We start from the raw sequence: 17,801 nt of genomic DNA on the forward strand, positions 1-17,801 counted from the left end.
AGATTGAATGCTAATTCAATATAAAAACAATCCCAGTAACAGTGTTGACTTCATACCCAGCTCGTGGGCATGTAGTGTACAGAAATATTAGGTATAATGTTTTTATATTCACACATTTATCACTATGTCCAAACAAACTGGACCTATACACACGGTGGGCTTTACATAAACATTTTAGACTGCCAGCAGCATTTCTTTGAAAACAATTAGCATAAAATCTGGAATGCTGGACCCTCCCAGGGATATTTACAAAGAAAACATAACCACTATTGCAGAACTGCCCTAGTGGAATCTTCACATTGTTTTGACTTTGGTGCTCCCAGCTGCTGCCATCAGTTTAGAGCTTATTATTTCTCTATCTGTTGTATGTTGTTTTGGCTGCCTGAAGTTAAACTGTTTGTGCTGATAATCATGGTTTGAATATAGAAGTAATTGGCTGTAAATTAAGGTCGTGACACCTACCTGTACCTGTACTCGTGCCACATATAAAGGGAGATAACTCAGATTTTAAGCTGCAGTGCTTTAAGTTAAAAAGTTCCAAGTTTTCATTTCAAGACTAAAAGTGGATATTAGTTGAGATCATTCCTTAAGTTCTGTAGACAGATTCCTTGTCATTAAGTAGGGTTTTGGCTGACCAGCATGTCAGGATACTGTCAACATGGCAAGGCTCCAGGAGTCTTGACGTTCACACAGAGCAAACAATCTCTGTCAACATAGCCATATGGCAGCTTCCAAAGTGGCTTGAGCTGCTGCCTGGGCAGTTATGGAACCCTGGTAGAGTTACGGGATGTTTCATTGGTTGCTGTGGGAGCTAATGACTGATGACCATATATAGAAATAATGAAGCATGTTCTATAATAGTTATGTGGATTTATTACCATCATTACGGTCATTTAACGAGTATCAGATGTTTTATCACAGGATGTCTTTATTAGGGAAAATAAAAGGAAAAAACATATTTGATCAGGGAAGGAGAGTGGGAATAGGATGGGTAACCTGGTTAAAGATGGGGGTAAGGGATGGTGGTTAATATTTGAAATTACAGGGTTGGCCACAAATACCACTTCACTTGAGGAATTAATAAACAGAATGATATTTGATTAATTGAATATAATTTACAAAACAAACAAAAATAAAGTTAATTATTGAAGAAATTAATCAATTATTATGTACGGTAACTTGAGGCATGAAGTAAAACCAAACATCAGGTTAGTTACATAAAAGTCTGTCAGCTTAACGCCAATCTTCAAGTTGTGTGAAAGTCTGCTAGACTCTTATTTAAGTAGTTTCATTGTACATCTGTGCTAGGGGAAGAGATGGGTGTTTTCAAAGTTGACTCATTCGAACCTTAACATGCTATCATATTAATTCCCATTCTTTCTCTGTGTAACTGAATCAGTTGAGCAGAACAAATCAACAGGTAGATGATCTTAGGCAGGTGTATGTATATGTGACACAACGCCCAGACCATGTGTTATGGTCTGATGGTTAAATGTGAGTAAACATCCAAAAGCTGTTGTTCCGGGTACAACACATATAAACCTTTTATTATACAAATCAACCCACTGATAACAGTTAAAATCCTCTCGTGCCCACCATCCACACAAACTCACTCCATGGTACAGATTTAAATCCTCCTATAGCTGTCATCCACATAAACCTTCCCTATGATAGAGAAGTAAACTCTCATAGCCATCCATCCACTCAAAACCAACCCAATGGTATCTTAAAGTCCACATTCATGCCAGCCTGCACAATGGTAAGAAAGGTTACCATGTCCAGCCAACCTCCATACAGGCCAGACTATGGAGAATCCCTCATAGTCACTATCCTCGCCAACCCTCACACTGAAAGGGAGTTAATCCTCCTATAGCCAGTTTTCACATTAATCTATTAGGGAAAATATCTGCTTAAAAAGCTTTTGTATTAATTTTTAAGTGTTATTAGGGTGGAAGCTGGGGTTGAGGGGAATTCTGTTGTTTTATGTTTTGATTTTGACACACACACTAACAGTAGATGTTTTGTTTTTATTATTGAATGGACTAATTTGCTTCTCGTGTGTGATGAATAGTCATCACTGCCCTCATCTTGTCGGTGATCATGATGCCCTCATCTTGTCAGTGATCATTGTTGCCCTCACTTGTCAGTGACCATATTTGCCCTCATCTTGTCACTGATCATTGTTGCCCTCATCTTGTCAGTGATCATGGTTGCCCACATCTGTTCACTGTTAGTCTTGCCTGATCAGTTGTCAGCACTGCCCTGTCTGATATTTCCTGACCAGCAATCAGTCATCATCTTTACTTGATCATTGAACATTGTGATTTATGTTAATGAAATAATCTCATGTTTAAATCCATTTTAAAATGACCTTAGGTCTCATTTATATATTTGTGCACATCTTCATTTGATAGCAAGTGTAAGTGTATGGGAGAGGGTATCATTAATTGTTGGGAGGGAGAATTGTCACTTCATATGTTCATCAATCATGTATCATCATTGAGTAGGCCACCTAGTTGCTTACAGATCTGTCTGCTTATGTCATAATCAGAGACAACACTAATTCATGTAATTAATGAGTTTTTTCTTCAAATATTTATACTACATGTATTCATTTATATCCATGTATTCATTCTTGCTAGTACCGTCTTACTTGTCAATAAAGGCAGGTATAGAACACTGAAGGGTAGTTATAAGAGTAGGGAGTTCTAAAACACTTGAGGATTAACAGTTACAACAGTTGTTAGGATACAGACAGGTGGATGTTCAGCTAGGTTGGTCTGTTTGATGATTATCACTGATGAAATATTCGCTACCAAATCTTATTTTATGGAAAATTTAAAACTGTAAGAAGCAAAAGTAAAGCTTACTTTCCTTGTTACAAAAGAGGAGTATAGCATATTATATGATGTCATAGTTTTTCTTTTCAACAATGGAAACCTTGCAAAGATTTTATGTAATATATTATACTATGTTAGCAAGTTAGCCTATAGCAAGGCCTGGTTTTACTGGGATACAGTATAAGGGAGATAACTCAAATAGAACAGCTAATAACTTTTCTAGTCTTTGTTGGCAGAGAGACATTAATGTGTTGTCTATTTTGCAGGCACACAGGCACACGAGAAGGACCGCACAGTAACCATCATTGGAATTGTGATTGGCATATTGATTTTTGTATGCATTTGTATCGCTTCTTACTTCCTGGCAAAGTAAGTCTCCTGTCTTTTTTTACTTATGCTTATATTTCTGATAATTTTACTAAATAACGCAATCTCGAAATATTCTCCTCAGTTGCTTAATCTTTAGCAGAAACACCAAATATGTTTAAGACAATTAATCTGAAACGAATATAATACAAAAATATCTATTGTACAAAATAAAACTGAAAAGGTGCAATAATTGCGACGTCTAGCGGAGGGAAGTAATATATGTTGTGTTTGCCTGTAGGAGGCGAAGAGAACAGTTCCTGAAACGCCAGGAAGAAAAGAAACGCAAAAACAGCAAGTTAGACAGTCAGGTATACATTCCCCCTAGTTACCGCCTCCTTAACTCCATGGACGATGTGGACGGAGGAACCGCACCCAAGATCAAAACCCTGCCACCAACACTGAAGGATTATATACATATGGTGAGAGGGCCTGTATGGTCTGAGGACACTTTTATAACACATAGCACGTGTATCTGGGAAATATGACGGTGAAGGATAATGTCACCATTAGATCTGTCAGGTTGTTATGTAGCACTTAACAGTTTATCACCATACTTTTTACAAAAGAAAAAAATCACAGGAATTATATTGTCAAAAGTGCGTTCTGTTGTTTTATGATGGCTACAGGAACAGTCTTGATATTTCTTATTTATCACAAAATGTACTGTGTTATCCAGTGAATATACCCATGTCATACTTTTTTTGTGTATTAACCCATGTAATATGACCTACCTATGATTGGTTGTAAGTTTGTATTGTTTCAATTGTGATGTTACGCCTAGGACAAGTACATGACATCATAGACTTGCACACTGGAGTCAAAATGGCGGCTTTTTACATTTCAAGGTTGCATGAAAATTGTTGTTTTACGCAAATATATGCCACAAATCATGATTTTGTGATAAAAATTATCTTTCACTCGTTTTCTTTTCATATGAATTTTATGAAACTTGTCATGAATTTTTCATTTTAGCTTGCCAGAGACTCGCTAAATTGAAAAATTCTTAGACTTGTTTCATAAATCTCATATGAAATGGAAACTCATGTAAGATCCTATATATGTTTATCACATAAAGCCATTTATTGTAACACTGTTGTTATTGGTTGTTTTTTTACAGGAAACCCAAACAGATGAGACAAGCTTCATGCCTGCGAATCCTAATGCAAACATGAGGCTCCACAGCAACCCCCTCAACAGATTTCCTCAACATACCGCAACCTCACCGGCAAATCCACGCAACAGACTCTCGGCAGTATCTGTTGATGGGAAACAGCCAAACAGCCGTGCTTCTACAGGATCTGGGATCCACCCACTGACTCATGGTGATCACAACTCTCCCGAGTCATCTCTGAGTGCAAGCATCCCAAAGGAAACCAAGCCTGGAACCTCCCAGGAGGCCAAACTCAAGGCCATATTTGAACCTCCTCCCCCCTATAATGGGTGTGCTCCCATTGCCATACCTGTGTTGCGCATGGACTCAGCGGGTGGGGCCAGTAGCGAGGAGGAGGACCCCCAGAACACAGAAGCTTTGATCCCGCTCCACATCAGTGAGGGCGAGGACGATCGCTCATTAAATAGCCCAATCTATGGGAGCTCTGCATTTCCCCACAAAAAAAAAATCTTCAATAGTTTGGGGAAGGCTGCCCCATCACGACAGGTAGATACCAAGGCAGAGATCCCCATTTATGTAAATGCTAATGGTGTTGGGTCACAATCCTCTCTGACCTTTAGTGACTCCTCATCAACAACTGGTAGTGCAGACAGTGAGGTTAGTGCTGTGTATAACTACCCCATATATGATTCCCAAACCAAAGACTATCCCGACAGCATTTCCTGGAATGAGCGAGGCTCCCCAGAGCATGTGATCGCTGACAAGGATTGCCCCATACTGCCTGGTAAAAAGCCTCAAGTAGACTATGTAGACAAATCGTACTTGCCTTCCAAGTTGCCGAGGGCAGATTATCATGATATCCACCTGGATAAAAAGAACAAGCTGCGTAATGTGGTTGTTAGTGAACCATCTGTGCCAGTCTGAGGGTGAAACCACATGTTCACACAAACACTGGATTCAGAGTTGAACCACGAGTTCACCACAGTGCCGAGGACAGAACCATGTGATAATTCAAGTCTGATGGCAAAAACTACATGTTTAGCCCAGCTAAAATCAGAGGGCAGAAACACATGTTCACCGCAGCACTAGTCGTAGAGCATAAACCACATGTTCGCCCCAGGTATGAATTTAGGGCAAATGTTCGCCCAAGCTTAGATCTGAGGGCATAAATTACATGTTCACCCCAGCTGTGGATAAAGGGGCAAAAGCGCATGGTGATGCTGTGATGTTACGGTGTCCGCCAGTACTGTAGTAGTATTAGTTCAGAACACTCATCACTTAAAAACGTTTTTTCATATTGATTTTGATCTTGCTTGCATTTCAAAGAAAAGTTGATAAAATATCATTTTTTCTTTCTTATTTCGAACACATTGTCTGTGTATTATCCAATTATCTGTCAAGGAGCGAGGTAACTAGATTTGTTTTTGGGCTGCATTGAACTTGCTATGTGAGTATAGCCTGTGCAAGAATTATCTGTACAATTTATACTTAAGTGATCATTGTACTGTTTATATTATAATATGCAGTGAACAAATTTCTTCCATTCCATGCATTTATGTGATTCAGCATAAAAAATGTATCATTTTCTTACAACACACCTTGTCTAGCAGTCCAGACTGAAATGCAGGTTTCTTCTTTTAAGTTTTGATGTTTTAATTTGCTCCAATAACCTATAAAAGGAGTTATGCAAGCATTATATTATATATATAACCAGTCAACTTAAAATGTACAAGAAACTTTGGGAAAAGAAATATAAAATGAATTCTTTATAGGTTAAGTTCAGATTGATCAGTTAAACATAACCTTAGATGTTAAGTGATACTCCACATAGATGTTATAGTAACACCTATACTATAGTCTGGATGTTATAGTAACACCTACAGCTAGGATGTTATAGTAACACCTATACTACAGCCTGGATGTTATAGTAACACCTACAGCTGGGATGTTATAGTAACACCTACAGCTGGGATGTCATAGTAACACCTACAGCTGGGATGTTATAGTAACACCTATACTACAGTCTGGATGTTATAGTAACACCTACAGCTAGGATGTTATAGTAACACCTACAGCCTGGATGTTATAGTAACACCTATACTACAGTCTGGATGTTATAGTAACACCTACAGCTGGGATGTACTAGTAACACCTACAGCTGGGATGTTATAGTAACTCCTACAGCTGGGATGTTATATTAACACCTACAGCTGGGATGTTATAGTAACAACTACAGCTGGGATGTTATAGTAACACCTACAACTGGGATGTTATAGTAACACCTATACTACCGCCGGGATGTTATAGTAACACCTACAGCTGGGGTGTCATAGTAACACCTACAGCTGGGATGTAATAGTAACACCTATACTACAGTCTGGATGTTGTAGTAACACCTATACTACAGTCTGGATGTTGTAGTAACACCTATACTACAGTCTGGATGTTGTAGTAACACCTATACTACAGTCTGGATGTTATAGTAACACCTACAGTCTGGATGTTATAGTAACACCTATACTACCGCTGGGATGTTATAGTAACACCTACAGCTGGGATGTTATAATAACACCCACAGCCTGGATGTTATAGTAATACCTACAGCTGGGATGTTATAGTAACACCTACAGCTGGGATGTTATAGTAACACCTATACTACAGTCTGGATGTTATAGTAGCACCTACAGCTGGGATGTTATAGTAACACCTACCACTGGGATGTTATAGTAACACCTATACTACAGTCTGAATGTTATAGTAACACCTACAGCCTGGATGTTATAGTAACACCTATACTATAGTCTGGATGTTATACATGTAGTAACACCTACAGCTGGGATGTTATAGTAACACCTACAGCTATGATGTTATAGTAAAACCTACAGTCTGGATGTTATAGTAACACCTATACTACCGCTGGGATGTTATAGTAACACCCACAGCCTGGATGTTATAGTAATACCTACAGCTGGGATGTTATAGTAACACCTAGCCTGGATGTTATAGTAACACCTACAGCCTGGATGTTCATAATCTGGGCTGAGATGTTTATTATAATATAATCTTCTGTAATTTCCCACCTGCTAGTGTGGTCTGGGCTGCTTCTGTGCTAGCATAAGATACATGTGTAAATAGTCCATGGATGACTGGGACACTTGCATGCATAATTGTATATTAAATGTCTATTTATTCTTAGAGTTCAGGAAATTATTCTAATTCAAAGTACCATTTTATCGCTTGTCAGATAGAAACCTAAGACGGTAGGACCTAGTATGAGATGTGCATGAAAGAATTTGCGCACCATGTTTGAATGTCTGCTATTTGAGTTTTTAAATTGAAATGTGCATTTACATATCCATGATATAAGCTGATATGACGATATTTGATAGCTGTGTCTGGGCCCTCTTGTATAGCAATGAACTTTATTCTATACATGTATAGTTATAAACCTAAATGACTTTTGTGTGATTGTGAATCATGGCCTTGTGTAATCGTGAACCCAACACCTGTACAACTGTGCACTCCACCATCACCTGTATACTTGTGAACCCCATTCTTTTATAACTGAGAAAACTACAACAGTATAATTGAGGCCCTACATCTGTATGATTGAGAATCTCGCTATTAAATAATTGTGAACAAGTAAATGAAAACCCTAATCCCACCTGTTTGTAAACCCTATACCACTATAAGTGTGAGCCCAACATCTGAATAATTGTGATCCCTACAAGTGTATACTTGTGAAACCATTGTGAACCTTCCACCTGTGTAAGTGTGAACCCTATCCCTGTATAATTGGAAACCAAACACCTGTGTAATTTTGAACCGTACACCTGTGTAGTTGTGAACCATACACCTGTGTAATTGTGAACCCTACACCTGTATAATTGTGAACATTTTATACCTGTATTTTTGTGAGTTGACACCTGTGTCATTTTGAACACCTGTATATTCTGAAACTTTTTGCTACATGTATGTAATGATGTTGTGCCATAGCCCAGTGGGGACCAAAGCTATGTAATAGTGTACAAGATATTATAGTATAGCACCATTTTCTACATTAGAGATACTTGTAGGTCACCATTCTCTATGGAACATTAAATGGCAAACATTCCTTTCAGTCATGCATATGTATATAGTTCATTGCAACTATTTATTATGGATCTACCCTATGTTTTGTACACTTTAATATTGACAATGTATTTATAGACTGCATGCTGAATATCATCATCTATGTATTAATTTATAAAATGCTGATCAGTGTTAACATTGATGGCCATTGTAATTAACATTTAAATGACATTGTAATTAACAATGTACACATTGCTCTAGTATAAGCTGCCATGCATTTTTATTCTTCTTCTTTGTGATATATATATTTTACCTGTAATGTTTACCTGGTATATATAGTGATGTATGTTACTTGTATTTTATGTATTTTGTCTCTTATGTCCTAGTTTATCCTTACAAAAATGCAATCTATTCATGAACAATCGTTAAGTGTTTTCAAATCATCTATATAGACATTTCACCAGGTAAAATCTTGTACGCCATTGTTAAGCTGTAGATACTGTTATATGTTATGTTATCGTTAATGACTTTTCACTTTTATTTGTGCTGAGTTGTCAGAGAGATCAGTATTATTTCATTTGTTATCATACATGTAACCTTGTTACTATGCAATGTAACTGACTGTACAGTATAGCTTTGTTACTACATTGTATACAGTGTAACTTTGTTACTAGACAGTGTAACTGTGTTACTATACACTGTAACTATGTTACTTTACATTGTAACTTTGTTACTACACAGTGTAACTATGTTACTTTACAGTGTAACTTTGTTACTACAATATGTTATGTTATCGTTAATGACTTTTCACTTTTATTTGTGCTGAGTTGTCAGAGAGATCAGTATTATTTCATTTGTTATCATACATGTATCCTTGTTACTATGCAATGTAACTGACTGTACATTATAGCTTTGTTACTACATAGTATACAGTGTAACTTTATAACTATACAATGTAACTGACTGTACAGTTTAGCTTTGTTACTACATTGTATACAGTGTAACTTAATTTCTATACAATGTAACTGACTACAGTATAGCTTTGATACTACATTGTATACAGTGTAACTTCATTACTATACAATGTAACTGACTACAGTATAGCTTTGATACTACATTGTATACAGTGTAACTTCATTACTATACAATGTAACTGACTGTACATTATAGCTTTGTTACTACATAGTATATAGTGTAACTTTATTATTATACAATGTAACTGACTACAGTATAGCTTTGATACTACATTGTATACAGTGTAACTTTGTTACTAGACAGTGTAACTGTGTTACTATACACTGTAACTATGTTACTTTACATTGTAACTTTGTTACTACACAGTGTAACTATGTTACTATACAGTGTAACTATGTTACTTTACATTGTAACTTTGTTACTACACAGTGTAACTATGTTACTTTACAGTGTAACTTTGTTACTACACAGTGTAACTATGTTACTTTACAGTGTAACTTTGTTACTACACAGTGTAACTATGTTACTATACAGTGTAACTATGTTACTTTACATTGTAACTTTGTTACTACACAGTGTAACTATGTTACTATACAGTGTAACTATGTTACTTTACATTGTAACTTTGTTACTACACAGTGTAACTATGTTACTTTACAGTGTAACTTTGTTACTACAATATGTTATGTTATCGTTAATGACTTTTCACTTTTATTTGTGCTGAGTTGTCAGAGAGATCAGTATTATTTCATTTGTTATCATACATGTACCCTTGTTACTATGCAATGTAACTGACTGTACAGTATATCTTTGTTACTACATAGTATACAGTGTAACTTAATTACTATACAATGTAACTGCCTGTACAGTATAGCTTTGTTACTACATAGTATATAGTGTAACTTTATTACTATACAATGTAACTGACTACAGTATAGCTTTGTTACTACATTGTATACAGTGTAACTTTTATTACTATACAATGTAACTGACTGTACAGTATAGCTTTGTTACTACATTGTATACAGTGTAACTTTATTACTATACAATGTAACTGACTGTACAGTATATCTGTGTTACTACATTGTATACAATGTAACTTAATTACTTTACAGTGTAACTTTATAACTATACAATGTAACTGACTGTAAAGTATAGCTTTGTTACTACATTGTATACAGTGTAACTTAATTACTTTACAGTGTATCTTTGTTATTATACAATATAACTTACTGTACAGTATAACTTTGTTACTACATTGTATACAGTGTAACTTTGTTACTAGACAGTGTAACTGTGTTACTATACACTGTAACTATGTTACTTTACATTGTAACTTTGTTACTACACAGTGTAACTTTGTTACTACACAGTGTAACTATATTACTTTACAGTGTAACTTTGTTACTACACAGTGTAACTATGTTACTATACAGTGTTACTTTGCATTATAACTGCTTCATGATACCTTAAATTTCTTTTTCTGTTTTAACATATTAATATCACCAATTTAGCCAGATGAGAATATTCAATCTCATGACATTTTAGGAGAAAACCATTAAGAATGTAGAGTTGATACAGACATGATCAGCAGAGGGTTGTGTACACAAAAAATGTCTTGAAATGTGTTCAATTTTTACTTAAGTCAAACAATATTTAACTTATACTAAGTGATAATGATAATTTTCAATATCAATTTACTGGTTTATATTACTTGTAAGTACAGTATACTTATAACCAGGAAAACTAGTACAAACTGTACAGCTGAGTACGGTGTAGGATATTGAACTAACTAGCGGTCATTGTTTGGCTATCACATAACAAACAAGGCCAACTTTAGCCCAAATTGTCATTTTAAACAATCTTCTTTTTTATCATAGGATATCAGTTGTTCACCAATCACATTCGTTTTAAATCATTTTAAAGTAATAGTAAGCAATGACCTTTGAGTTGGAAGAATAAACTGAATTGTAAGAAACTTTTTATTCATTATTTATTTCTGGTGCAAGTTCATGCAAACTTTATTATGTGTGACAGGATAATGGAGACTGTTAGTGTGCAAAGCTATCCAGTGGTCAAGGTCAAGAGGTCATTGATTTTAATTATTCATTATGGTCAAATGTTACACATTTATTGTGGATATTATTACAATTGAAACTTTAATTGAAAAATATTTGATACAAATTTCATTGAAAAGTTAGTCATTAAAAAATATCAACTCCTGTTTAATTTTGTTGATATCATACATTTGTACCATTTTTTTTCTTTCCAAAATAATGGTTTTAAGTACTTTTGTGTGAAATACTTGTTTACGCAGCATTCTTTATTTTGTTTTGAAATATGGCCTCTTTCACATATTGAATTTGCATGAACAATGACTGGTGATTCCCGATTACTGCAGGTAGTGATATGTACCTAACCCTATGTGGTGACATCACTACATTGTAGGTGTACTGCAATCTTTTATGCAAATTATAAGTGACATGTGATAACAAATTGTTATTAATATAAAATTAACTTCATGTTAAATTATTTAGAATTCCTATGTAAATAAGTTAGATTGTCTTGTTTTATGATTTATACAGTATGCTATCCTGTTTCTCCCTTTCTACCCTTGTTAGGTAGTAGGCTGTCTAGTGTTCCCAGGTCTATATATATATCTTCTGCTCCATGTTAAAGTATAGGAGCCTCACAGTAGTCTCATCGTTGCAACAAACCATGTAATAGCATTTGATCAAACAAGTGAAATATCATGCCTGCTTTATATTACTACTTAACAGTTGACTTGTCTCTTTAACAAGAAATCCAACTTTTTTATTCATAATTCAGTTTTTTATGGTCTTGACAGACTGACAAAGAGAGATTCCTCCATTATCTAAGATAACAGGTTTGTCCTTTCTGATACTGTGTCATAGTCAGTCCTGCCCAGCCTGCCTGTGGTATGGACTGTTGGACAGGTAGTATGTGGTGCTATGCGACAGGTGTATGAATGCAGAGAGTGGCCTTGGACTCTCCTGATCCTATTTTTTTGTTCAATGGTACTCCAGATTAAGTTGTATGAATATAAATTTCAAGGACCCATAGACTGATGTTTGTAGCATGATAAAACATACTCAGACATGGTTCCAGGGATGGAGCTTTCCAGGTACCGAGAAGGATTGGGACTTTGTAAGTGACATGGAATTGGAATTTTCTGAGATTAGATTGATGGTACCAGCAAGATGGCTTCAGAACATTCCAAGTGCAGACCGATTGGTGTGTTCTATGAAAAGGGAATTGAACCTTTCATGTTAGAAGGGTTTAAGGGTACCCAGACTTTGTGTCTGCAGTGCTAGTATTACTTACTCAGACTTATATTGATTGGTTACCATGACTTACTCAGACTTATCTTGATTGGTTACCATTACTTACCCAGACCTCTGTTGTGGGGTTGCCATTATTACCCAGACTTCCGTTGTCGGGTTACTATTACTTTACCCAGACTTCCATTGTGATGTTACCATTACTTATCAAGACTTCCTTTGTCATTACTTTACCCAGACTTGTGGGGTTATCATTACTTTACCCAGACTTGTGGGGTTATCATTACTTTACCCAGACTTCCATTGTCAGGTTACCATTACTTATCAAGACTTCCGTTGTCGGGTTACTTTTACTTTACCTAGACTTGTGGGGTTACCATTATTACCCAGACTTCCGTTGTCGGGTTACCATTACTTTACCCAGACTTCCGTTGTCGGGTTACCATTACTTTACCCAGACTTGTTGGTTTACCATTACTTATCAGTGTTTGTCCCGTTTAATGTTTCTTGTACGTAGTTTACATGTTAGATCAGTATATAGATGTGATGTATGTATTTTTATAATAAAAAATGTCAATAAACATTGCAAAACACAGACATGGATGTATTGTGTGTTGTTTTGTGTTGCACAACACTGGCGACCAGAGCCACTTTTCCAAATTTCGATTGACAATTTTCGTAACATTCGTTTACATGGCAACATGAGACATAGATTGGTGCTGGATTCGGATCGATATGCTCTGTAAAAGTGTATAATTACGTCACAATGTAAGATTAACAAAGTAAAAACATGCAAATCATTGTGACGTCATTGCTTGTTTGTTCTAAACTTTACCAAGGTTATCGATTAGAATCGACCAGTGGTATGGTGAACAATATAACCGTCTGCAACATGTTAATTCTAATCACATGTTATACGACTACGAAGTATGTCGCTTGGACTTGGTTGAAAGTTGTGAAAAAATAACCTTTCGATTGACACCCCCCCAAAAAGAGTGTCAACGTGATGGACGTCAGAGATGAAAAGACGTTTAATGTATTGTGACGTTAATGGCGTTTAATGTATTGTGACGGTATTGACGTTTAATGTATTGTGACGTTAATGGCGTTTAATGTATTGTGACGGTATTGACGTTTAATGTATTGTGACGGTATTGACGTTTAATGTATTGTGACGGTATTGACGTTTAATGTATTGTGACGGTATCGACGTTTAATGTATTGTGACGGTATCGACGTTTAATGTATTGTGACGGTATTGACGTTTAATGTATTGTGACGGTATCGACGTTTAATGTATTGTGACGGTATCGACGTTTAATGTATTGTGACGGTATTGACGTTTAATGTATTGTGACGGTATCGACGTTTAATGTATTGTGACGGTATTGACGTTTATTGTATTGTGACGGTATCGACGTTTAATGTATTGTGACGGTATCGACGTTTAATGTATTGTGACGGTATTGGCGTTTAATGTATTTTGACGATATTGACGTTGAAATGCGCATTTAATATAAATTTGTAAGTCCACGTACGGTGCCTTCCACAATGAAATTATATAATATAAAGGTCTTTACGAATGCCACCTAATGCTGTCACAGCCATAGTGTTGTTTGTTTAGCCAGTAACTAATAGACTGCCAAGATGGCCATCTGAAAGCTGTTCAAAACAAAACAGATATATAATGATGCTTGTTGTAGACACCACTGTAGCTTTTATATGCTCCCCTTTCCTCCATAATCGAAAGTGTTTAATGATTCTTCATTGTGATGTTATATTGTGGTGTTTCAGCGTGACGTCGTATTGGCTCAGCTCAAGATTTAAACTGGTTGTGTGATTCGAATAATCTGTATGTCAAAATTAGTAATATTTTAAGCGATTTCGTGAATTGAGTTGAGAACTAGAACACATATTTTTTTTACCAATTTCAATTAATCACTCGATTTGTTATTGTTAAAACATTCCTTTGTGCTTTTCCATTTTGGAAGAAACTTCCCAAAGATGCCTTGGTGTTTGAAATCGTGCATTACATCATAATCATGAGAGTAAATATTGAAAAAGCCGAGCCGATATGCTGTCCATCTGAAACGTAATTAGATGATGTTACAATACTCTATTAAAGAGACTTGATGGAATGTTTCTAGATGACGTAGCAACGATTCGAGACAAGGGGACGTTCCCATGACGTATCATTGAGATCTGATATTTTCTCCATCTGAAACGTCACAAAATGACGTCAACATGACATATCATAGAAAGCTTATGTTCTGTTTATCGGAAATAAGATGACGTATCATAAAGCGAGGATTTAATGTTCATTCGAAACAATATGACGTCATAATGTTTAAAGCCCATATGCTGTTCATCTGATACAAGATGACGTCACAATAACGTCTAAATCCGATATGATGTTCATTTGAAATGATATAAGTTAGCGTCACAAGGACATTTGACAAATGATGAAGAAACCCCCGAAAGACAAGCTTTCGAAATGATATATTTCTCACCATGTGTTGTTGCGATTGTGACGTTTTTAGCCCATCATCATCTGATGGTGGGCAATTCAAATCACCCTGCGTCCGTGGTCCGTGGTCCGTCGTCCGTCCGTCGTCTGTCGTCCGCCGTCCGCCGTCCGCCGTCCGCCGTCCGCCGTCGGTCGTCCGTCCGTAAACAATTCTTGTTATCGGTATTTCTCAAGAAGTACGAGAGGGCTCTTTCTAAAATTTTATATGTAGGTTCCCCTTGGTCCTTAGCTGTGCAGGGCAACTTTTGAGACTGATCGGATAAACAACATGGCCGACAGGCAGCCATCTTGGATTTTGATAGTGAAAGTTTGTTATCGCTATTTCTCGGGAAGTACGGGAGGGATCTTTCTCAAATTTTAAATGTAGGTTCCCCTTGATCCCTCGTTGTGTATGTTATATTTTGAGACTGATCATAAAAACAAAATGGATTAAAAGAAGAACTAAACAGATCTTTCTCATATTGCAATGATCGATTCTATTTCTATCACATTAAGTACTGTACTAGTAAATATGTGAAATGACAAACTCACTTTGAATGTTGGCTTTCATACACATCAGTATTAAGTTTAGATCAAAAGTTACCTCAAGGTGCATTTACTGTTAACACGACTCGATCAAACAGCTTAGAGGAAAGAAGAGAAAAGATCGAACTGACAAAGACCTAATGAAGATGGTACAAAGGTGGGCGCCAAGATCCCTCTGGGATCTCTTGTTATTTAAGGAATAACCATAATTATACAAAAACTATCATATCTATTCTGCATGATTAAATAATTCAATAAGACAAACTCCTTAGGTACAGTTCATAGATATATATTTATTCATTTCTGATAAAAACAAAAGAGTTTTGAACAAAATACAACATTGAACTGTAATTTCATCGCCGAGCTTTCAACTTACATGTATCAGAAGATAGAATTACAATGACCGCGCCAAACATTGCGATAAACGACGCCATCACTTCTTGTGGTGTTTTTTTAAGTTAAACGATATAACATGAAAAGGCGTATCATTTTGGTGAAGAGCCGACAATTGGGCAGCGGCTTTTGTGGTTGGATATATTTGGATTGACAATGACATGAAAATGTACATTTGACGCATTGCTATTAAATGGCAATCCGTGATAAAAGGAACATTGCAGGGAGCTCACTACACAGCGCTTCTATTTGTAATAGTCATACAAAGTCTGTGACCATAACAAAGTTTAGTACAGGTCCAAAAATTATAACCATTTGAAAATGCCGAAAGAACAAGCGAAAATCAATGAAATTTTAACTGAATAATTTTTGAAACGCTTGAATGCTGGAAACCATTATGGATCATATACTATGGGTTAATTGACCTCCTTTGGTATAAAACATGAATAGATAAATGGGCTGACTCTATGTAAACACAGAATCGTGGTCCTACTGTAGATTCCGGGGCTTAGAAGACTAGACTTAAGGACTTCCCACCCTTCGTAATACACATGTTTTTCTTGTCGTATTTTCGTGTCGTCATTTCCGTATTGCGTATCGGGCATTCTATTACCGTAGTGTAAATTATAGTAACACCGGGTTAACAATAGTACACGTGCGTGACGATGATATGTCAACACCCGATATCGAGACTTAAGGTGGCTCCACACATCGTCATCAGCGTCCATTTTCGTGACGTACTTCCGGAAAAAGTACAGCTCGGACTCAATTATCTTGATCGAAATGTGCATGTACACCGTGTCGTCATTTCCGTATTGCGTATCGGGCATTCGATGTCGTTGTGCAAATTATAGTTACACCTTGGCCGTTTTCGTTTAAACGGTCAAACCGATCGGACCACTGTTGTTCGTTTATTAAATAAGGTCGGACCTAGTAATCTGATGCTGCTTTCAGGCGAGCCGTGAGAAAGCCTTGCAAGGCCTGCATATACATTTGCAGGTCCGCCAGGATTTATACCCGAAATTGTTACATTTATAAACGGTCAAACCGGTTGCTCCGCATACACGAACAGGCCCCTGGTAAACAATAGTACACGTGCGTGCCGATGATATGTCAACACCCGATATCGAGATTTTACCGGGAAATGTATAATCACACGTATTTCAGGAATAAAGCTTTCAAATTCATAGACATAAACAGACTCACGGGAAGATAGTGACATGAGACCAAANGATAATTTTGATATCATATTTTTGATTTATTTCCATCATTTTTGTTATATGTAAACAGGGACAACTGTCATTGTGTAAATGTCACCCCTCTGCAAAAAGTTCCGATTTTTTTCAAGGAAGATAACTCTTACCCGGATCGAAGTGATTGTAAAATGTAAAATAAATTAATTATAAAGCCATTGTGTATATTTTGTTCAATTTCCCATTCTATATGTATAGATCTTTGTGTCCTGTTGGCTTTTAGCTTGTAGATAATCACTTTTATCCGTTCAAATTCAATAAAAAACACTTTGTGTAACATGTGTTACATATTTTGCGATAAATAAAATATTTGTAGGGTTAATTAGAAATGCTTCTTTTCATTTTATTATTGTTGTTATTGTTCCGAACAATGTCACACCCAAAAAAACCCCGGAAAATATTAAAATTGACGAAAATTCAATTTTTTGGTATTTT

The 17,801-nt window shown here is 36.2% G+C and overlaps 1 protein-coding gene across 1 annotated transcript in view; it reads left to right on the top strand.

Annotated features, from left to right (window-relative positions):
- LOC110463254 (pro-neuregulin-1, membrane-bound isoform-like) overlaps positions 1–6,445 on the top strand; it is a 33,750-nt gene extending 27,305 nt beyond the window's left edge. Inside the window, exons 6-8 of the mRNA XM_021517691.1 lie at positions 3,107–3,209; positions 3,448–3,628; positions 4,327–6,445. Coding sequence (XP_021373366.1) covers positions 3,107–3,209; positions 3,448–3,628; positions 4,327–5,244 — 1,202 coding nt within the window. The 3' untranslated portion in view covers positions 5,245–6,445. The remainder of the gene's footprint in view (positions 1–3,106; positions 3,210–3,447; positions 3,629–4,326) is intronic.
- Positions 6,446–17,801: the final 11,356 nt, after the last annotated feature.

The sequence above is a fragment of the Mizuhopecten yessoensis genome, unplaced genomic scaffold (assembly GCF_002113885.1).
Source record: "Mizuhopecten yessoensis strain PY_sf001 unplaced genomic scaffold, ASM211388v2 scaffold10883, whole genome shotgun sequence".
Taxonomy (NCBI): domain Eukaryota; kingdom Metazoa; phylum Mollusca; class Bivalvia; order Pectinida; family Pectinidae; genus Mizuhopecten; species Mizuhopecten yessoensis.